Source organism: Mirounga leonina, unplaced genomic scaffold (assembly GCF_011800145.1).
Source record: "Mirounga leonina isolate KUSES-001 unplaced genomic scaffold, KU_Mleo_1.0 Mir_94, whole genome shotgun sequence".
NCBI classification, from domain to species: Eukaryota; Metazoa; Chordata; class Mammalia; order Carnivora; family Phocidae; genus Mirounga; species Mirounga leonina.
In genome coordinates this window covers 16265685-16288787 of record NW_023270855.1, presented here as the reverse complement: position 1 = coordinate 16288787, position 23103 = coordinate 16265685, and the positions used below count along the sequence as shown (strand labels likewise).

At 35.5% G+C, this 23103-nt stretch overlaps 1 protein-coding gene across 1 annotated transcript in view; it reads left to right on the top strand.

The window, feature by feature from the left end:
• CNTN6 (contactin 6) overlaps positions 1–7836 on the top strand; it is a 586479-nt gene extending 578643 nt beyond the window's left edge. The window contains 4 exon segments of the mRNA XM_034996895.1: positions 5811–5923; positions 6683–6851; positions 7682–7742; positions 7744–7836. Coding sequence (XP_034852786.1) covers positions 5811–5923; positions 6683–6851; positions 7682–7742; positions 7744–7786 — 386 coding nt within the window. The 3' untranslated portion in view covers positions 7787–7836.
• Positions 7837–23103: the final 15267 nt, after the last annotated feature.

Here is a 23103-nt window from a genome sequence, read left to right as displayed (position 1 = left end):
CTCCCTGCCGAGCAGGGAGTCTGCTTCTCCCTCTGACCCTCCTCCCTCTCATGCTCTCTGTCTCTCATTCTCTCTCTCAAATAAATAAATAAAATCTTTAAAAAAAAAATACTAATCCCACAAGTTCTGGGGATTAGGATATGGAACTTTTTGAGGGAGGGGGCCTAATTCTGTTTACCACAGTTACAAAATACTGAGCATGTCTATATCCCAAGCCCTGAGTTAATTTTCCAGTGCATTATTTCATTTAATTCTTACAACAAATCAAGGAATTTCATATTTTAATTCCTAGATATAAGAAAACAAATGCTTAGAAAGGTTCTTTGGGCATCTGTCAGACAGAGACACTATGAATATGGGTTCTCTGAATCTCTTCATCCCATGAACGCTGTGCTAATTTATAATCTTCATCTCTCACCATCTAAATAGTCCCTCTTTCTCCAGACTTAAATCTTCAGTCCAAACCTCAAATGGTCTTTGGATTTTTCTTCATAAAATGGAATCATGCCCTATTCTTCCAAAATTTCATTGTCTTCTCTACTCCACAGAACAAAAGCTAAGAGAATCTTTCACCATCTGTGCCAAACTCCCTTTCTCTCCTTGTCCAGCCTTGGCAGCCCCAGACTTAGTGACCTACAGTTTAACATCCCCTTGTCTAACTTAATGTATTCTCTCAGTGTGTTGTGCCCCTGCCATACCTGTCAACAGTCACATGTCCTTCTTACTGATCTATAAGTTTCCCATATTTTCCCCTTTAATGTATTTGCTGGGTGTCCCATGACTCTGGCCCATTTTGAGATAGTGTTGGAAAGAGAAAGGGACTCCTGAGTGAAAGAAGGTTGGCTGTGAGTCTCAGCTAAGCCATGTACTACCTGTGTGGCAGGTCTAATTCCCCCATAACTCAGAACCCATTTTCTCATCTGAAAAACAGAGATGATGATACTTTCCTCTGGAGTTTGCTCTGAGAACTAAAGGATATTATGAACACCAAGGTGCCCCAGAGGCTGCCGTACAGCGAGAGCTCAGTGCATGGTAACATGTATTTATACTTCTTCTATAGTGATTTCACTTTCTTTGCATTTCTTAAAGCAGGAAAGCACTTTCTACTTTCTTTCTCTTTATAAATAAATCGTTGGAGAGATTTTCTTCAAGGGTCATGAAAGGACAATCAAAGTGTAGATGAGGGATGGCTTTAGTGAGACATTGAAGATAGCTCTGACTCCAAATGCTATCCCTGGATCTAACTTTGATTTTCCATGTCCTTGAGATGACATCAAGATTACCTCGGAATAGTGGTGACAGCAAAAACTCTGCATCCATCATACAGTCATACTGTCACTGTCTAGATTTTCAGTCTGTTACTTGATCATCCATTGTAAATTCCCAGAAAGCAAAGCTCACATTTACCAAAATATCTGCCCATTCTGATTGGGTAAGCTTAACAGAAGACAGAACCATTTTTTGGAAATATGATGATTCAGTCGATCACTCAAGAAAATAGTGCCTCCCATGAGCTATGCATAGGTTAGTGCCTGATGGAGATTAAAACAGCCAAGATCTCTGACTTCAGGCAATTTCTCTTTTAGTGAAGAGGCAACCTAAAAGAAAACAAAACAAAACAAAAATTAAATAATTATAGATTATGAAAGGTGGTACAAATAAATTAAGAAGCTGAGATATACATAAAAAGGAGGACCTATGAAGTGAAGGGTATATATTTTGATATGACATAAAACATGAAAAGGAGCTAGTGGACAAAGGGATCTCCAGACAGAAAGAACAGCATATGCAAAGCTTCTGAAAACTTTGTTATTATTGTTACTGGTGATGTTGTTGGCCCCCCCTTTTTTTAAAAAAGTGATTATCAGTGATTTAACAGTATCACAGCTTAGTGAAAACGATCTATTTCCAAAAGACAACTGAGGGGCACTGCAAATGTATTGTGATCCACAGAGATATCACTTAAACAGAATTTAGACTTACAATCAAAAGGATAAAAATATTTACATCAATTCCAAGAAGAAAAGAAAAAAAAAAACCCACAGCAACAACACTACTTGTATAGAAAGAAATACTCAGACCCAGCAACACAAAGTGTTTGTAAATTTTGGCTCAATTTGGCCCCTGTCATTGACTGACTAGTACTCTGTACTAGATTTTTCTTGCTGTAAATTTGCAATTAAGCTTTTATTTCATCTTGCACTTATGTTCTTTCTCTCTTGCCCAAATGTCAACCCCATGCTGTTACTTAGAAGTGTAACATAAGAAGTTGTTTTTGAATTGAGTTCACAGTGTGAACTACAGTTGAATATAAATGCCATCTACAGAAAAATTGATCACAGGGAAACCATTAGAGCTGTAGAGGGCTAGTTTAATGTTGCTCTGTCATTTGATTAATAGAAAATGATTTAGTCTTTGAAAATTGCCCAGAAAGATTTTTAAAATTAGAAAAATGCTTGTTTGTTGAGTTTCCCATTGGCCAACTTGGTACAAACATCCATGGCATGTGTTTCATATTATCCATGTGACAGTGTTTTAGATGTTCAAGGCAATAGAAATCTCAATGTCATCATAGGTATTTGAAATCCAGTTTAATCAAGTACATTAAGCTCATGAAACCAGAACAGTTAATAGTGTTCATATTAAGCAACTTTCTAAAGCAACTTTCAGAAAGTTTTTATTTAAATACTAGACAAAAGGCATTGGCATTGGAGTCATCCTCATGGACAAAGATAAGAAAGATGATAGACTATGATAATTTCCCAGATAATTGGCTAAAACTCTACCACTTTATCTGTCTTTCAAAAAGCATATAAAGAACCCAAGAAGAGCAATATTATGAAGGGCAAATCTTAAATTTACCCTAATTATATTTAAGAAGTGGATCATTTGCAAACTTTGGAATTGTATTACTACTAACAAACCACTTTGAACACAATTGAAAAATTGATTATGTCATAAGACCACACTGGAGAATTGTTACTCTCAGGAAGTAGAATTAGCAGGTACTGAGTTTTTTAGCATGTACCACTAACCAAGTGAGGAACCTTTCATATTTTAGTACAGATAAACTAAAAATCTTATAAACTAGGAGATTCTTGTCTCATTCCAAAGATGGAAAACCAGGCCTCCTGGAAGAGACTAGATACAGATTCACATCTCTCTGACTTTTAAGGCCAGCTCTTTCCACCTCCTGGATAGCAAGAGAGTAAAGCATTCTAAGTGATCTGTGCCATTGGCCATTCATGCCAAGAACTCATTCCTGATAAACCTCTTCTCATTTTATGTCCACAGAATACTTTACTTATGCTTTGGTAGATGAAGAAACAAATACAAACATTTTGGTGTTGTGGCCATAGTCATAAACTCCTTGTCCACATAGTTGATAGAAGTCAGTTCTGTCTCCCAGCCTGGAGCTTCACCAGTGGATTCATGGTGTTGAAAACAGTGCTTTTACTCTAAAAAAACAAACAAAATAGACACAGAAAGAGATGAAAACTTCAGAGTCCATCACTGCCAGTGACATCAAAGGAGTAAATCTATATTTTCTCTGTATTGATTCTATGATGTCATTAATGTTAGTGCTTCTTTTTGAAGAACAGAAGTAAAAGAAATGTGCCACAAGAGCATACTAGATATTAAAACTATGAAATCTTGTGAGAATTTTTATATTATCTCTTTTATAACTGAGAAAAAGATTAGAGAAGGCACTCTGGGATAGTTGAGGGGGAATAGTTACAAAACAATTATTGTTGACATCTAGTCCTTCAGAAATAAATATAGTGACAAACATGCATTAAGTACTTACTAAGTGCAAAACTCTTAGGCCTTTAATTACGATTGGGCTTGTATTGTCAGGAAATGTCCTAAGGCATGTTTAATCCAATTGGCCGGTCTATCTTATAAATCATATGAATTATTGTAGGTTTGGCCACGGCAATTGATCTTGATTATAGGAAAGCATAATGAATGAATTGGCCACATTGTGTCACCTATGTGTCTGTACACAGCCCAGCACATAGTCAATATGACCTGAGAAAAACAGTCAGGACTCCTAGTGGTTTTTCCTTAGCCATCTTATTGTAGTCATTTATTCAACATATATGATTGTATGTCTCCTATATGCCAACCACTGTGCCAATAGTTGGTAATACAGAGTTGGACAAGGCGCATGACCTCAATAAATTTAAAGAAACACATGATCAAGAATAACTATAATTCAATGTGACAAATCCATTATAAAATATGAACTGAGCCCCACTGGGAGAAGAGGGGGAAACATTTATCTCTTGGCCATGTCCCAGCTGAGGTGTAAGTAACTAGGTGAACAAGAATAATGTCCCTGTGGGTTTATGGTAACAGGGGAATATATGATAATGCAATGTCAGACACCCTGAGACTTTTCCAGTGACATATAAGAGAATAAATAGCAGTTGGGTCAAAGCTCTAAAAGAAATCATTTCCATTTCCATCAGTGTTATAATGAGTTAAATATTATGCTCATTCAGCCTCACAAATTCAAATAAGATGCCAAAAACATCTTGCTGGGTAGTTTTATCTTTGCCTCTGCCTTCCAGCTGAATTATTTTTAATCTCTCCAGTTTTCTGAATCTCAAAAATAATCATGTGGACTCAAATCTTTGAGAAGCAGCATGCTGTCATGGAGGATCACCAGCTTGGAAATCAAGAGACCGGGATTCTGTTGTGACTCAGTCACCGTTTAACTGCTAGCTTTTGGATAAGTGGCCTCCCAATCTGGATTCTAGTTTTCTCATATGTAGAATTCTCCAGTTGGACTAGGTCCATTACCTTAGAGCCATTGTCCCTTTTACTTACCATCTTTCTCCGAGACAACATTAATTTCAGAGAACTAAAAACTGCATTTTGGATTTAAAGTAAATGCCTTTTGGGATGATCACCCAGTTTGTAATGGTTTTCTTTTTTCTGGGTTCCCAACAGCTCTATATTAAATGACATGCATTCTTCTCACTATCTAGCCACAATTGATTAGGCTAAGATAAACATGGCCAAATTAAGTCAATCATCATCTTTCTCCTGGGACTTCTAGACTGGACTATCTCTGAACAGAGTAGGTTTCAAATGTCAGATATGGAGAACAGTCATGATTTGTGCCACATACCCTGAGAATGACAAAATAGTGGTCTATAGGAAGATGAGCTTGCAGCAAACACTACTGTGGGAAACAGAAAGAACTTCTTGACTTTTTGACATTTTTATTTGGTCCCTCTTAAAGCTCTGCTGCATTTGGCAGGAGGTCTAAGAAATTCCCCAATATGCTTCACAATCTCTTACTATTTTGCTTATCATATCTTGAGTTGATTGTGTTACTTAAAGTCAAAGAGTCCCAACTAATATAAGATTAAAAAGGAAAAGACTACCAGGAATTAACACCTCTGTGTTGATATGTATAAAAGGTTTGCAGCCTGAATTTGCTTGACATGCTCATTGATTGATGACCAAATGGAACACTAGATAACAGAGCCCTCCATCTATTTATGTATGGTAAAGTAAACAAACTCAACAACAATGATTAATAAGTTAATACTAGATATGCAACAAGCCATTATTAATTCATAAATTTGTCACAAAGACAGTCCCAAATGACCAGAATTTAAATGAATTTTCTTATTCTGATGAGAATTAATATGATATTTCAAATGACACTGAAAACATTTTTGCTTCTTCTTTGATAATCATCCAGGACTTATTTTCCCTTTTCATGTTGATGGGTCATACAGTAACCATGAGCTAATTAATATTCATTTGGATCTTTTATTATCTCCTTAAAGCTCCAAGCCAACCACCAGCTAACATTGCCTGGAAGCTGACAAACTCTAAATTATGCCTGAACTGGGAGCACGTAAAAACCATGGAAAATGAGTCTGAAGTGTTGGGCTACAAGGTGAGTATTTTGTTTTTTTCTTTACTAATATCATTTAAGTTACTAAGGAACCAAAAGTGTTACAACCAAATAAGAAACAAATTTATGCATGTGGAAATACAGGAATCTTTTTAAAAATATTTGAAAAATACTTAGCATTGCTGCTTTCAAATTCTTCATTGAAAATTTTTATATTCTGAGGACAGTAATGTGTCATGGAACAACAAGAATAAAACTCAATAATACGCAACAATTTTTCTTCAAGTGACTCCCCTTGCCATCAAAATATGATGGTGTGTGTGGGTAGTAAGGTGAGATGAGAATGAAGTCCAAGAATATATTCAAGTAGAATTTCTAGAAATTAGGCTGCAGTAGGATGTGAGCTTTTAACAACATACAAAGAATCTAACAAGAGTATAGCCAAGTACCCATAGCAAATTTTTTCCATCAGTTGTAATGGACAACATCTCCTGGCAAATCCATGTATTCAGACATTTGAAATGGATCCATACTAACCAGTGACTTTTCACAGTGACCTCCAAAGATAATAGCCTCAAGCTATTTAATTAATAGAGATAAATCTATTCTCATTTCAGAAGCATTGGCCAAAGACAAAATCTCTTTTTTTTTATGATTAAATTTAAGGAAAAGGCACGGACTGGATACTCCCATTCAAGGAGTACAGCATTTATAATGATATGTCTCATAGTGTTCCATGAGAGTGTCTGGACTTTAAAAAGAGTGACTTGTCCATTTAACTTGATTCACCATTTTATTCAGATTCTGTACCGGCAAAACAGACAGAGTAAAACACATATTTTGGAAACAAACAGTACATCGGCTGAGCTTCTGGTTCCGTTTGAAGAAGACTACTTGATTGAAATAAGAACAGTTAGCGATGGTGGGGATGGAAGCAGCAGTGAGGAAATTAGAATTCCAAAAATGTCAAGTAAGTTGAATCACCATCGCTGTTGTAGATTTTGAATCTAGACAGCTGCAGCATGAGATCTAGGCTCTCTGAAGGTTGGGTGAAAAAAATAAAAGGTCTATGTTTCCATTTACAGTTGTGAACAAGAGGTGATGAGTCAAGTTTTCTTTAAATAATCCCTCAAATTTGCAACATGCTTACATATTATAAACAGTTTTATGTTTCTTCATTTGAATCTCAAAAAGGAAGCAAAAGAAAACACACACAATTGTGTGTCTTTGGTGCAGAATTCATTCTGTGGGCACAAAAATCAGAAAGTTTTTTTCTGGGTACTCATAGGCTTCTGGGAGCAGGGATAGAAAATCTATGAAACACAGGTACTCCTATTCCCATTTCTGTGGCAGGCATCTCTAATCAATCATGACATGCATACTGAGCTGAGTCACAACTCTTAAATCCTCTCAATACAGTGTTCTAAGCAAGTAACACCAATCAGTCAGATTTAGCACGTAATAATCGTTGATTATTTCTGCTTTGGAAGAATCCAACTGCCTCAACTGCCTGAAGTGGTAGCTGGGTGAAATCCTCAGCCACCACACATTGGCAAATCCTAATCTACCCTTCGGTCAGACTTGGCCAGTTTAGGCATTTTTCTTGTTCATTTTTACATTTAAAACAATTATCCTAGGACAGAAGGCTAACAACACTTGCTAAAATTAAATATAATGTAAGTGCAGCTAGTGTGCTAGCACATGTTATTAGAAGAGAAATGATAGGATGCACGAAAACTTAATCTAACAAGCAATTTTATTTTTTCTCAAGGTATTTTGTTTTGTTTTTATGTTTTGCAGGTTTGAGTTCCAGAGGAATTCCGGCCTTAGAACCTAGCGTCTCCTCCCTGTCAGTTGTCATCATTTTTTACTGTTTTACAATTCAACCATGTACACGATGAATAAAACCATAAGTCTTCGAGAATTTTTTGAAAGCAAATCATTCTGTAAATAAGCTCTCCAGCCCCCATCACAAAATACGTTATTAATACAGACTTGTTTGGAAAGGAAAAAAAAAGTGTATATTATTAAGATCTTGTAAATATCTATAGTACCTTAATAAAACAATTTTAAACATTTTTGAATTTTAAAGTTCACACATGATTACATACATTCAGAAAGTGCCAGATAATCTGTGGATTTGTAACTGCTATGGCTTTTAAGTGACTTCTATGGAAAATATAAATAGCTCCCCTTGATGACGATGATAAATATGAAATAGGTTGCAGTTATCATAGAGAAGATGTATATTTTTTACGTGCTCCAGGCAATTTACTTCAGTGTTAAAAATTTTTACCCTACTTGGAAATAAAATGTAATTATTTGTTTATAGTTGGGATTCTTTAAAAATGTAAGCTATTCCAAAGGGTGATGATGTGCTTTTACCTCTAAATGAGGTGAGGCTGGGAAATATTTGTACCCAATAATATATGTATATACGTGATGTTCTTTTCAACTCACTTTTCTAGGAGGAAAAATGGCAGGAAAAAGTGCTTTATGGCAAAGAAAGAGAAAAGGGAAATAAGCATCCATCTAAGACAATCTAACAACTCTGGTATATAATAAGCAATTTCTCACAGCAAAATTTAATTTTTTAAATCAATTTTGAATTCTCCTAAGGAAAAAGTTGCATGAACAAATCTCAGGTAATTATTACAAATTGTTAGCAATGCATGTGGCCTTGTTTCATACAATAAATAAATCTAGTAACAGAATTATTTAACCAAGTTTTTGATATTTTGGTCAATATATATATATATAGTCAATCTTCCCTGCAACTATAAAAATAATCCTACACTGTCCAAGACTTAAAAAGATGTTTGCGGGTCGACTCTTCTCTAAGGTGAGCCTATTTCAGTCAGTGGTCCTACTTCTTGGAACTGCATTCTGGAAAAATTCCGAGAGAAGGTAAGGTTAATGAGTGGGCTACTGCCGTTCCATGTGGCCATCCGTTTCCTTCACGAAGAGCCGTGAGGAGTTTGGCCTCCTGACAGTCTGCCCTCACTCCCAGCCAATCAGACTTGATGTCCTGGGGAGCTAGGATTGAGAAATGGTCACACTAGTTTTGCCTTCTTCACATGGTGCGACCTCTTAATTATGTTGAAAATATTTGAATTATCCTCACAACCCTCAAATCACACGGTCCTCAAAATTGGATTTTGTCCTTTCCATTTCTAATGTATTTTAGAGCTGTTTAAAATACCCAGTGTAGTCAGCAGCAGATGGACAATGACTTTTCAGTTCAGAATTTCTCCCCGCCTGAATAGTGTGTCAAGCATACAGTACAAATTAATGAGCCTTATTCTCCTCCATGCCCTAAGATATGGTTGTGTTTCGATGGAGCAAAATAAATAAGCAATAGCAAATGCTGTTTGGCCACTCATGTTAACAGCTGCCTGTCCACGACACATCTGTATTGACCAGAAATACCAGGGCCACATGGTCTCAATGGTTTTCTCAACTTGGTGAGAGACAAGATTTGTATCTTCCTCCTCAAAGCAGGTATTGAGAGTTAAATATACTGTGAGATTTTTGTTTCCAATGATTAAGTGAATTAGATACATAGTCATATGTGTACAAGTCTGAAGAAGGCTAAGGCAGTTCTTATCAGTAACTCTTACAGGTTTGAAGTTGTGCTTTCATTCATGATTGTTGGAGTATTAAAAGTATGCATTATTCAATATCTAATATTTATTTTTTATCAACCCATACTAATTTTTTTGGAATCTAACTTGGCATTAATATTAAATAGCATCTGCTTTGGCTCTTGACTGATTTGAATCTCTACTCTTAGTGAGCCTTGGACACATATTTTAACATCCCCATATTGCTATTATCAGGATTAAAGGACATAACATGCACAAGTATTTAGTGTAATGCATGCGACATTGTAAGTTGTCAACAAATGGAGCTGCCATCATCTGCTGCTATGAACTAAACCCCTAATGAAAGAAGTTACTATATTTCCTTAAGTGCCTAGTAGACTATGAAAACAGATCCTGCCTATGTTTATGTCAAAATCCAAAAAAGTTACAAGAAAAATGAGTAGTGTACCTACTCTGGACACTAAATGGGACTAAAGAATGGAACCAATAATGATTCCATCAATCCATTTCAGGAAGATATTCTGTGTGATGTATGTACTTGCCTGATATTTAGGAGAGATTTCTAGTGGATCCCTTTAATGACCGAGTATATTGCTGTTAAAAACTGTTTTAAGCATGATAACTTATTTCCGTACTTCTTACAGGAAGGAGAAAAAATGTGGTTGCACCTGGAAACAGCTTAGAGGAAAAGGGAATAAATAAGGATTAGGAGACTTGACACAGCAGATTTATGACCCTATAAAGCCATGGGCTGCCAGGTAATGTTAACTTCAAATCAGCTCCGTGTCCTCTCTTCTCCTATTCTTCACACTAAAATCCTCCCAGGTCAGTGTCCCTTTTCTAACTGTACACCAGAAAGTGGTCAATAAGAGAACATGCCTGCTATCTTTAACAGCAAATACAGTGAGAGATATCTGGAATCTACTTGGACTTCAAATGCAGTAAAATAATCATTCTCTCCCATAAGTGAATCTACTCTTTATAAGCCTCTAGATCTTATCAGCTAGACTCTTTGAGATGTTCACTTTTAAACACTCCCCATATGCCATAATTATTATATTATTTGCTGTAGAATTACATATTTAATTGTTTATTGACTTCTAGTTTGTATGTCACATTAGAATTCAAGAATTTGGTAATCACATCACTGTTGAACTCAGTACTTGAATTAGTCAGGTTTCTCCTGAGAAACAGAACCAATAGGATGTGTGTTTGTGTGCAGGAGTGTGTATACACAATTGCACACATGTATAAATATATGTAAAAAGAGAGAGAAAGAGGGAGATTATAAGGAATTGATATGCAGTTATGGAGGCGAAGAATTCCAGACCAGGAGAGCCAATGGCATAACTCCAGCCTGGATCTGGGAACCAGGAGAGCTTATGGTATAATTTTTGTTCTGAGTCTGACTATGAAAGGAGAGGATGGATGTTCTAGCATGAAGACTGTCAGGCAGAAATAATTCTTCCATAGCCTTTTATTTTATTTACTTAGGCCTTCAGTGGATTGGATAAGGTCCAGTCACATTGGAAAGGGCAGTTTTCTTCATTCTCTACTGATTCAAACTCCTCCAGAAACTCCCTCACAGACACACCCAGAATATTAACCAAATATCTGGGCCCCGTGCAGCCCAGTCACATTGACACATAAAAATAACCATTATGGTGTTGTTTTTCATGAGTTTAAATAATTCAATTCTAACCTCATCAACTTTTGAAATGGAATTATCGAAATATTCTTCACAGTTTCTTCATCTGTAAAAATGAGATGTTGGATTACAAGATCTCTGAGTTCCTTTAAAACCCTGCAATTCTTGGGGCGCCTGGGTGGCTCAGTCATTGAGCGTCTGCCTTCGGCTCGGGTCATGATCCCAGGGTCCTGGGACCGAGCCCCGCATTGGGCTCCCTGCTCAGCGGGAAGCCTGCTTCTCCCTCTTCCACTACCCTTGCTTGTGTTCCCTCTCTTGCTATGTTTCTCTCTGTCAAATAAATGAATAAAATCTTTAAAACAAAAAACAAACAAACAAAAAAAAAAAACCTGCAATTGTCCATCAAGCCGCAGAGTGGACTACCTTTAGTATGAGGCAGTGTTTCATTACCTTTCACGACACACGCACACTCTGTACAGCTTTTCCAATTTATTTCTATATTTTCACTAGCCTATGTAATTGTGTTGAGCTTTCTTGAGCTTTCTTTGACTCTTAGTTAATTGAATTTTCATTACTAAAACAATGGGTATTTTAAGTATGCTTTTTCAAGCCACAAAGAACCCTCAGAAATTCTGACCCATCTCTACTCTCCACTGAGAATTGCTGGTGCGTTTCAGAGGTCCCCAAGTGCAAAGCTGTGATAAAACTTTCATTGTTCAGTGAAAAATGAGAAAAGTTCATACAGTGTGATGAGATTTTAATAATGAATAATTTGTGAACTATTTAAGAGATTACGGCTTTCTTCTGCTTTTTGTGTTAAATGTCCACTCTTTGATGACATGAAGTTGAGTATAAATACCGGTTTGCTTTACATGTCCAATTTTAAAATATTCTTACTTGGCAGAAAAAGAGTAGGTTAGTTTATATAAATCAGTTCAATTATTCTTATTTAAAGCTTTTATCTTTAGAGAAAAATCAAAAGTTTGAAAATAACTGATGGTTAGTTAATCATTTTTTACACTTACTTCTTTATCTCATTACCATCAAATTAGTGGGCTTGGTTTTGTTTATTGACTTCTAGTTTGTATGTCACAGTCTTACCCTGTGTCCCTTGAATAGCAAGGTTCTGTGTTCTATGGAATTTTTATATACGTAAACCTTAGGTCTAGGAAGTCTGGTCAACCTTTTATAACAAGCTATTAATATAATCAAGATAATAATGAAAAAAGAATATCAAAATCCTGAATTTGTTCATTATTTTATTAATTAATTATTTTTCTTTTTTTGAGAGAGAGAGTGCAAGCACATGCTCTCGAGCTGCTCAGGGTTGGGGGGGGAAGGGAGAGGGACACAGGGAGAGAGGGAGAATCTCAAGCAGGCTCCATGTTCCAGCGCAGAGACAGACACGGGGCTGTCTCACAACCTTGAGATCATGACCTGGACCAAAATCAAGAGTCAGACGCTTAACCAGTTGAGCCACCCAGGTGCCCCTCTTCAATGTTTTAAAATTTAGAGGTTATTTGCTTTCTACTTTTCCATATGAACATTTCTTTTCTTTATGAAAATATATATAACAGCTGTTAAGATTTCTTTCATTTCTTTACATAGCAAAATAATTTTTATAAAAAGGTAAATTTGTCTGCTCCATTATTTTTAATATTCTTCTTCTTGACAGCACTCAGTACAGTCCTGGGCAGAGAGAATGATGCTTACAACACATATTTTGCTTTCTGGACAGATTTATGCAGCCAACTGTTAGGGCAATTTGTTTTCCCCCAGTTCCCTTAGGAAAATAAGTATTTTTTTTTTTATAGCCTGACTAAAATAATAAGCTGACCTAAACTCCAGATTTGGGTGGGTAAATAATTTATTCTTGAAAGAAGTGATAAATAAAAATAAAATTCGTGGAATATAATAGTTTTGAGAAAGTATCAGAATTATTTTCCTGTTTTAAAAAACATACTTTACAATCTGGTTAGGTGTGGCTTAGAAGATACTTACCTTGTCCAGAGCAAAGCTCAGGAGAGAAGCAAATTTGATGACTTTAAATAAAGGCAGTAAGGTGCAGCTCAATGAGAGAAAAAAGAAATCCTGATGTAATGATGTGTTTTGTTTCCCATCCCCGTCAAAGACTAAGAAGTATGCTAGATAAAATCTCGGCAGATGTGTCATTTATTCCTGGAACTGAATGGTGTGTTGGGTAGGTACCCATTCTTGGATGGTGATTAATTAATGTTTGTAAATCACTTTGAAGATGGAAAGCACTTCATAAATTCTAATGATTTCTATTATGATGATTTTTTCCCAGAAATATATTGACTTTTTGCAATGGCTCTTTGAAAAAGCATACATTAGTGACTGAGACCAGGTACCATGCCTAGAGGAAAACAGTAATTGGAAAGTTTGAAAGGTAATAATTTTGAGATACTGAAATTTTTGTCAAATTCATAATAGCCTGCATGGACCACATAATTTTCTTTCAAACAAAATAATCTACATCCATCCATGATGGAATTTTCAGCGTGTGAAGTAAATGTCATAGCAACAGAATTTGTTTCTCAAATGATATTTACTCATAACAAACTTCAAGTATTCTCAAGGGCTTCAGATACTAACAATAATGAGTGTAGGCAACTTTTATTACCGTTAAGTACAGTAGTTATAAAATCTCGCAACTTTGAGCAGATTAATTTCAGCCTATTTTCTGCTGACAGCAAAGCATAATGAATATATTATAGGCCTTCTAAATCAGATCTTTTTCCTTATTTGTTTAAAAGTGAAAGTGTTGTTATCCTAAATTATTGTTATATTTAGACTTGCAAACTCATATGGGGCTATTTTCATCCTTCTAAATTCTTAAGAGAGTATAAAAGTTTCTAAAGAGACTCTTAAGAGCAAAGCAGGGACATGGCTTAAATTATTTGGAGCAATGTTTGGAATCCCTTGGTATTTCGAGCTGGATGATTGCTGAAGAATGCATTGTAATGAGTTAAAGACAATTTGAATTGCCTACAACCTGTTGCTGTTAATTGACAGGAGAGGAATTAATATTTGGGGTGCCTGAGTGGCTCAGTCCGTTTAGTGATGGCCTTCGGCTCAGGTCATGATCCCTGAGATTGAGCCCCACATCGGGCTCCCTGCTCAGCAGGAGAGTCTGCTTCTCCCCCTCCCCTTGCTCATGCTCTCTCTCTCACTCACTCTCTCTTAAATAAAATCTTAAAAAAAAGAAATTAATATTCACTTCATACCTGTTGATAAAAATTAAGATCCTGGATGTATCTATCTGAAATTAATTTTCTGCACCAGAAAACTTCCTATAGTTTCTATTATTTCACATTGCCTTATGTCATATTATCTATCATATATATTATTATTTTTATATATCATACCAATTATGTTATATATTATGTTATTTATCTCTTGTCTCACTTTTCTATAAAATGAGTTCCTGAAGAGCTGGACCCTCTCTTTGTATTCCCTCTTGCATCCATCACACTCAGTAAAGTATCTGACATCTAATAGTTGCTCAAAATACATATTTTGAATGAATAAACAACCAAAAAGAAGCATAAATTGCTGTGCATACATTGTTTGCATAAATTGATAGAATCTCATTACCATTCCTACAAAAGTGGTGAAGTTTACCTTAGTAATGTTGTCTTTTAGTAAAGCTTCCATATTACAATATTGTGTGGTGTATAATTTGATGTGATATATAATGGATGTAGCTCTTTCTCCACATAAAATATTTTTTTCAAATCTTCTAAAATTAAAACAAATTTTAAGGACATTTTTAAATCAAAAACACTACAGAATTATGTAAAACTTTTTTTCCACTATAAGATTTGTACTGAACAAAATACTCAAAAGTTTGTTTGTAGAAACATGACTCAGAATTATACAATCAAGCTAGGGAGCAACATCCATAGTGTCAAGAAGCCATTTGACTCATTCCAAGGTCTGCATTGTAATTATTTTCCCTGTAGCCAAATTAACTAAAGGCTATACAGTTGACCATACACTATAATGAAATGTAATAATCTTGTCATGCTGCAATATTATATCCATATATTTAGCCAGGAGAGGTGTTTGTTTGTTTGTTTGTTTTGGCCAGAAGAGTACTTTTAGTTGGCAGATACACCACAAAGTTATGATATTCTTTTCTTAGATGCTACTTGTAAGATTTAGATAGCTTTGTTTCCAAAAGCTCTGAATACCTGATGGACTTACTGGAAATTTCAGGGGAAAAAATAATCCTTTGTCATTAAAGATGTTGCAAACTTTCAACCCAAGACACAAGCCAGCCCCAGACAGGTTAGATGTCATTAGTGTTCATTTGTTTGATAATTAAAATAGTTGTCAGTGTTCAGAAGTTAGTTTTCATGTGAATCCAGCTTTCCTTGGGTACTTCTGTATCTGCCTTCCTGCGTGGCACTAACCTAGTGAGCTATTTACTGTTTTTGATGAAATGTAGTTAGTCCTGAAGAACACCAATTGTGGTTTTCAAATTAGGTAGTGGGGATAACGTCACTTTAATTATGTTAATTTCCAGTTTTATTCTATGTTTTTGAAAGCTTAGTAATAAATATTGTCATTGCTTTTTATAACATCTTACCTTATACTTATTTACATCATCTTAGCTCTCATGAACTATGAGTATTTAATGTAAGAAAAACTAATATTTATATAAAATGAAAATATAATTATAATTATAGAATTGTATATTTTAATTATATATAATTATTTATATATTTATTTAATTTATTTATATTTTATTTATATTATATAATTATATAATTATATTTTTAAAAACTCTATATTTATGTTTATATTGAGGTTAGAAACATCACAATTACTCATCAAATAGATCTATGTTTATAAGTTATCAAATCACTCAAGAAACATTTATTAATTGTTTACCATGTTATTGTGCTTGGCTCTGCAAAAAGAAAAAAATAAGAGATATATTCGGGGGCAGGTGATCAACCAACTCCCACCCCCACCACCAAAAAAATAATAATCCCCCCCCAAATAATCACAAATTGTGGTAAATGCTAGGAGGAAATAAAGAAGGTGCTGTGATAGAGAACACAATGGGAGGCCAACCTTGGTGTGGGTGATCAGACACATCTCCTTAGAGAAATTTCCATTTATACTGAGACCCAAAAAGGGAAGAGAAGTTGGACATGTAAAGAATGGGAGGAAAGGGTATTCCAGACAGAAAAGGAAAAAAGAAAAAGCATTTGGAAATGCCTAAGGAGAGAGGAAGAGCTCCATGTGTTCTAATTTTTCCAGGAAGGCCTGTACAGATGGAGAATGGAGCCAGAAAGGGAGTTTGCAGAGTTAAGCTGAAATTCAGTCCTCTTGGATTTTGCAGGTCATGAGGAAGAATTTGGATTTAAGTTTTGATTATGTATGTTTTAAGAAGATTGCTTTTGCTACTGTGTGGTAAATGTTTTTTTTCAGGAAGTCAAGAGTGGAAACAGAGCTCTTCATAGCAGTCCATGTGATAGATAATGGTGGCTTAGATTAGGTTAGTATATATATGTCACTTCTTTATCCATTCATCACCAATTGATAAATTTTTTTAAAGATTTTGTTTATTTGACAGAGAGAGACACAGCAAGAGAGAGAACATAAGCAGGGGAGTGGGAGAGGGACAAGTAGGCTTCCCACGGAGCAAGGAGCCCAATGCGGGGCTCAATCCCAGGACCCTAGGATCATGACCTGAGCCGTAGGCAGACAATGACTGAGCCACCCAGGCGCCCCCCAATTGATAATTCTTGACAAGTCTACAGGTATCCATTGAAAAAATATATATATATAAATACAGGTATCCGTTGATATATATATCTCACTTCATATATATATACATATTATATATATATAATGGAATATATCCAGCCATAAAAAAGAATGAGATCTTGCCATGGAGCTAGAGAGTATAATGCTAAGTGAAATATGTCAGTCAGAGAAAAACAAATACCATATGATTTCACTCATATGGTATTTAAGAATTCCACTCATATGTGGAATTTAAGAAGGAAAACAAATAAACAAAGGGAAAAAATAAGAGAGAGAGAGACAAATCAAGAAACAGACTCTTGATAAAAAACAAACTGATGGTTACTAGGGGTGAAACAGGTGATGAGGATTAAGGAGTGCTCTTGTCATGATGAGCATAGGATGATGTATGGAAGTGTGCAATTACTATACTGTACACCTGAAACTAATATAACACTGTATGTTAACTGGAATTAAAATAAAACTTAAAAAAGTAGTATCAGATTGGATATAATAAAGGTAAGGAATGCCTTTAATTTTTTTTGTCATATTATCAGATGGAAAAGACTAAAGATAGAGCACACCTAGGCATACAGAAGATAGGGAGATAACAAAGATTTAGGGGCATGGTGAGTTAGAAATGCCTATGAAAAATGTGAATGAAGATATCAAAGGACCACATCACTGAAATTAGGGTCAAGCGATCTGGGTATCCCCGAGGGTTTCAGCTTCTTCATTAATGCGTTGTAGTGACCCTTAAGCTCTGAGGCAACTTTCAAAGTGACCTACTTCATTTTCTAAGTCTCAAATTTTTCTTCCTTATAATGTACTGTTATGTCTAGGATAATTCTAAGTAACTTGGTAGTACTCAAATGGTATAAATGATGCATGGTTGCTATTTTATAACAAGAACCCTAAACACTGCAAGATCCTGAGTCAGCCATCCAATCAGGTAAATTCAGATTACCACCTTGACTTTACTAAGTTTAAAAATGTTTTTTACCCTTAAGATACTGGGAAGAAAAAGTTAACTACAATTCAAAATAATTGGAAAAGTCCATTTGCAGAATACTTTGGGCAATTAAGATTGATTACTGATTGATTCAGAACAGGAAGATTCTTCAGGTTTAGCCAAATTCCAAAATGGGAAATAAAGAGAATGTCTACAGTTGTTTTTTGTTTTTTTGTTTATTACTTTGACTTCATTTCAAAAAGAGTTCTCAAACTCTGAATTAGTAAGTTTCGTGTAACTACATGATTTGCTATTCCCTGATATTTTATTTTGTTCCTGTAGACCTTTGCTTATGCTCTTCTTTTTTCTTGGAATGCCCTCTTTCCTTTTGACAGCATCTTCAGTAACCAGCCCTAGTGTCAGTCACTGGCACAGAGTTCCCACTCCTTCTGAGACTGTGAATGCACTTTTCTCCTTCACTTATCCTTTGAGCTCCTCGCATATATCTCTGTCACAGCACTTGGCACTTGATCTTTCAACTGTTGGCTTACCTTCCATCTTCTTTCACATAATGGTGAACTAATTGAACACTGAATTTTCTGGCACTTAATGATTATGCTGAGCACATAGTAGGATTTTGAGAAATGTACAAGGAAGACAAGGCAGGGAGAAAATGAAAAAAGTTTTATTTCTTTGTTTGCTTGTTAACAGGTCTGAGAGTATTTTGCCAGCTGTATATTTTAGCACAAGAATAATCTAAATACAAGAATACAAAATTATAATATTAAATATTCTGTTTTGTCTGCAAAACATTTTTTATAATATCTATAAAAAGAGTTTTTTGAAATAGGAAGGAAAAAAAGCCTATTATCAACATGAATCTTTTATTAGTTTATCTCAAACAAGCTGATGGACAAACATTTTAAGATATCATGTCAAGTGACTGTACATGAATTATTTTTTTTGAAATTTGTATATAACACAACTCTCTTGGCTTTGTGACAATTAAAAAAACAGTTCTTTTCTGTAAACTTACATTTCAAGGTAAAAAAAAAAAAATTGCACACTATTTCCTCCATTGTCCAGAAGACAAGTTAATAACCAAAGGTAAAATGATTTAGACATCCTTATCACCAAGATCAATGTTTAATTTATTCTCCTAAATGGATTCTTCTTTCCCCTTTTGACCAGCTATACACTCTTGGCATTCAGCATGCCTAGAGAGTTAGGTGAGTTCTTGATGGGGGATAATTCTAGCTGTTTCCAAACTGTAGTCTCCAGACAGGATAAAATATGACACTTTCAAGGTATAGACAGTCACCAGCTTATGAATAAATTGTATTGTTCTAGGAAACCTGTCATTTGGTTAAGACATAATGCTCACTTTTTTTCATAGAACTATCGCTGGAAATGGTCCCTTCTGCAGCCCACTAAAGTCTTCATAATAAGTCGACATGATAGCATTGAAGGTACTCGAGAACGAAATCTTAGGATGAAACCATGGTTCTCTGAGAAAGTGCTTTTAGGATTCTTACTTGGCTTATGGGAAGCACATCTTCCTCCACCCATATCTGCAACTTCACGGTGGGAACAGGGACCCCATGGCCTCCACACTTGGTATGGTATCTTTCATGGTATAGGACAAGAGCTCCAGTAAAACAAGAGAGAAATAGAAACATAAGATCCAGGTTGTAGGAATTAAAGAACTGTAAGGAAAGAGCTTCCTATGAGTGAAATCTCTTTTATCAGAGAAAACACCTTCTGCTATATACTGTTTTTTCCACTCTTCTCCAGAATTTTCCTGCCTTATCTCTGTTATTTACCTTCTCTTTTAATAATCTCTTTAAACTCATCTGTTACCACTGTAGCCTTGGCTTTTGGGAGGCCAACACAACAGAACTTCATTTCCTTCCAACCATGATGAGCCCCATCTCACCATGGGACTTTTTTTTTTTTTTTAAAGATTTTTTTTTTTATTTGTTTTTTGACAGAGAGAGAAACAGCGAGAGAGGGAACACAAGCAGGGGGAGTGGGAGAGGGAGAAGCAGGCTTCCCGCTGAGCAAGGAGCCTGATGTGGGGCTCGATCCCAGGACCCTGGGATCATGACCCGAGCTGAAGGCAGATGCTTAATGACTGAGCCACCCAGGTGCCCCTCACCATGGGACTTTTTTCACATGCTATTATCTCTCCCTGGAATTTCCTATTGCCTTCACTCATCTACTCGTGCTTCTTTCACCAAATTAATTGCTATTCATTCTGATTAAATAAAACTCTCCTCTTATATTCCCCCATTGAACCAATACATTCCCTCTAACATTTATCAAAACCTATAGTTTAAAAAAATCTATTTGTGTTTTTTTAAATTAATTCCTATAATTTCTAATAAACTGTAAGCTCCATGAGGATAGAGACCATGTGGGTTTGGGTTGATTATTATATCCCCCGAACCTAACAGGGTTCCTGGCACATGGGAAGCTTTCAATGAACGGGATTTATTTAGAAACAAATGAGTAACAATTAATAAATTCTAATAAGTATCTAATAAAATAAACATAAGTTATTTAATTATAAGAGGTTAAATTAATGATTTAATGATCATTATATCTTTTCTAAAGGATTTTTCTCTTCACAGAACTCATCTTGGAGCATTTGCTATGCTACTAATTCCTCAAAATTAGTAGGTAGTTCTCAGATTTCCTCATCATTCTAACAGAACAGAAAATAATAAGAAATCTGTAAAGTTTTCATTAAATTCTATTTGTAATGCGTCTTTCTCTTGTATCCACCTACACCTTTTTCCCCCTATCAAACAGTGAAATAAAGGTGGCAATATGTGGCATGTATACCCCAACTCCCTACACCCAAGGCAATCCTTCCTGCTGAACATCAGAATCCTCCTTACTACAAGTAATGCACAAATAGCAACTAACTTTATTGGCATCATGAAATGAAATTGACTTGTAATTCCTAAAGAAGTAAATAAAAACAAGCCCCATTTTTTCTGTTATCAGCAAGATAAACTTTTCTGGGCAACTATGATGAGGAGAACATACTTTCTAATTACCATGTTGCTTTAGTTCCAACCATACCTTAAGAATAGCTTTAAAAAATTTTTGTAGTTTTGTTATGAAAAGTTTTTCACACAAAAATTTTATTTCTTTCCTCTCATAATATATATTAGATATTGTCTCAGTTATTCCAGTTCTCTTAAATACAAATCCTGAAATGTGGGCCCCATCATTTAGATAATAGGATATCTTAGAACAGTCGTGTGATGGGCAGAATAAGCTTCCGCATTCCCCCATTCCGACCCCATTCCATAGCCTAATCCCCAGAACCTGTAAATATGTTACCTTATGTGGAAAAAATGGCTTTAAAGATGTGATTGAATTATTAATCTTGCAGTGAGGAGATTATCTTGGATTATCCAGATGGGCCCAGTGTAATCACAAGGGTCTTTAAAAGTGGAGGCTAAAGGCACAAGAAGAGGCAGAGTCAGAGTTATCTGGTGTGAGAAAAACTAGATGGGTCATTGCTGGCTTTGGAGATACAAGGGACCACAATCCAAAGAATACAGGCAGCCCCTAGAAACTGGGAGGGCAAGAAAAGAGATTTTCCTCCAGAGCATCCAGAAAGAATGAAGCCCTGACAAAACTTTGATCTTAGCCCATGGAGATCCATTTTGTGTTTTTGTAAGCCACTAAGTTTGTGGTACAGCAGTAATAGGAAGCAAATATAATGAAGGTTAAAACCTTGCCAAGTTCAGTGAATGGAGGGTTAGAAATAAAACCCAGATAGTCTAACAAGAAAACCCATTTTATGTAATTGGCAATGTAAAAACAAACCCCAAACTGTGTACATATACACACGCACATACACACAGAGATGGATATATAAACATAGCACATACATATATGTACAACTGTATATACGCATACATATATGTAATATATGTGTACACACACATGCATGTCGTTACCAATACTGCGCTGCTCCATTCATTTTGATTATTTGGAAATAGCATAGCTTTATGATAATGAAAGTACAGAGATAAACTTGATTTCAAAGTGCTACTCAATACTGTTGATATAGCCTGTTTTATGAGATGCTGAAGATGTACTGCACACATAACACATAAAAGAAATTATAGTTCTGCCAGCATTATCCTCAGATTGTCAACTGATTGTGGATCACGGATTTCTTTTACTCTGAGTGTGTGTGTGTCTGTATGTATCTACCTTCTTTTAAAGTATTGAGAATGTTTATAACTGTAATTGCTACTAATGATTTTTCATAAATTACTCATAGTTTAAATATGAGGAATCTTGAAATCAAAACTAATGGCACCAGGCAAAAAGTGACAACCAGGAACTGAGGAATGTGTGAAGAAACAAGAGGAGGATATGCCAGTCCAAGAACGAGCTTAGATAACACGTGTAAATGGAAAGGTGGGGAAGCTTTCCTGAAAACCAGGCTTTGAAGTAATTTACAGGCAATTTTTACAATGTTTGGAAATTCTCAGAGTGAATGTCCACTTCCTGGAGCCAGGAAGAAGAGAGATCAATTTGCAATGCCATCATTTTCCAGTTGGATGATATTGAATCATACACTTAACCTCTCTGAACTTGATTCTCCTCTCATAAAAAAAGCACATTAGTATTTACCACATGAAGCCATTGTAGTGATTAAATGAGCCAATGCATGTAAATCATCTAGGACAGTGTCAGTGTTCAACAAATATTATTTCCTTTCGTTGTCCCTGCCATCTCCATTGATACTTTGTATGCTTTAGAGCAATATATCCTTAAATTTGCTTTGTCAAATAAGCCGCTTTTAAATGACCTACCACAGGGGCGCCTGGGTGGCTCAGTTGGTTAAGCATCTGCCTTCAGTTCAGGTTATGATCTCAGGTCCTGGGATCGAGTCTCACATTGGGCTCCCTGCTCTGCGGAGAGCCTGCTTCTCCCTCTCCCTCTGCTGCTCCCCCTGCTCTTCTCTCTCTCTGTCAAATAAATAAATAAAGCTTAAATAAATAAATAAATAAATAAATAAATGACCTACCATTTAGGGTTTCTGTCCATTTTTTAATAAACTGTGTTAAATGAATTTGATTATATTTCTTTATTGTAGGACTTTTGAGAGTCTAGTATGTACTGTGGTTCTTTGAGGGATATACATTATATAATAAGGAGCATTTCCAAATTTTATTGGACAACATAATTTTTTTCATAG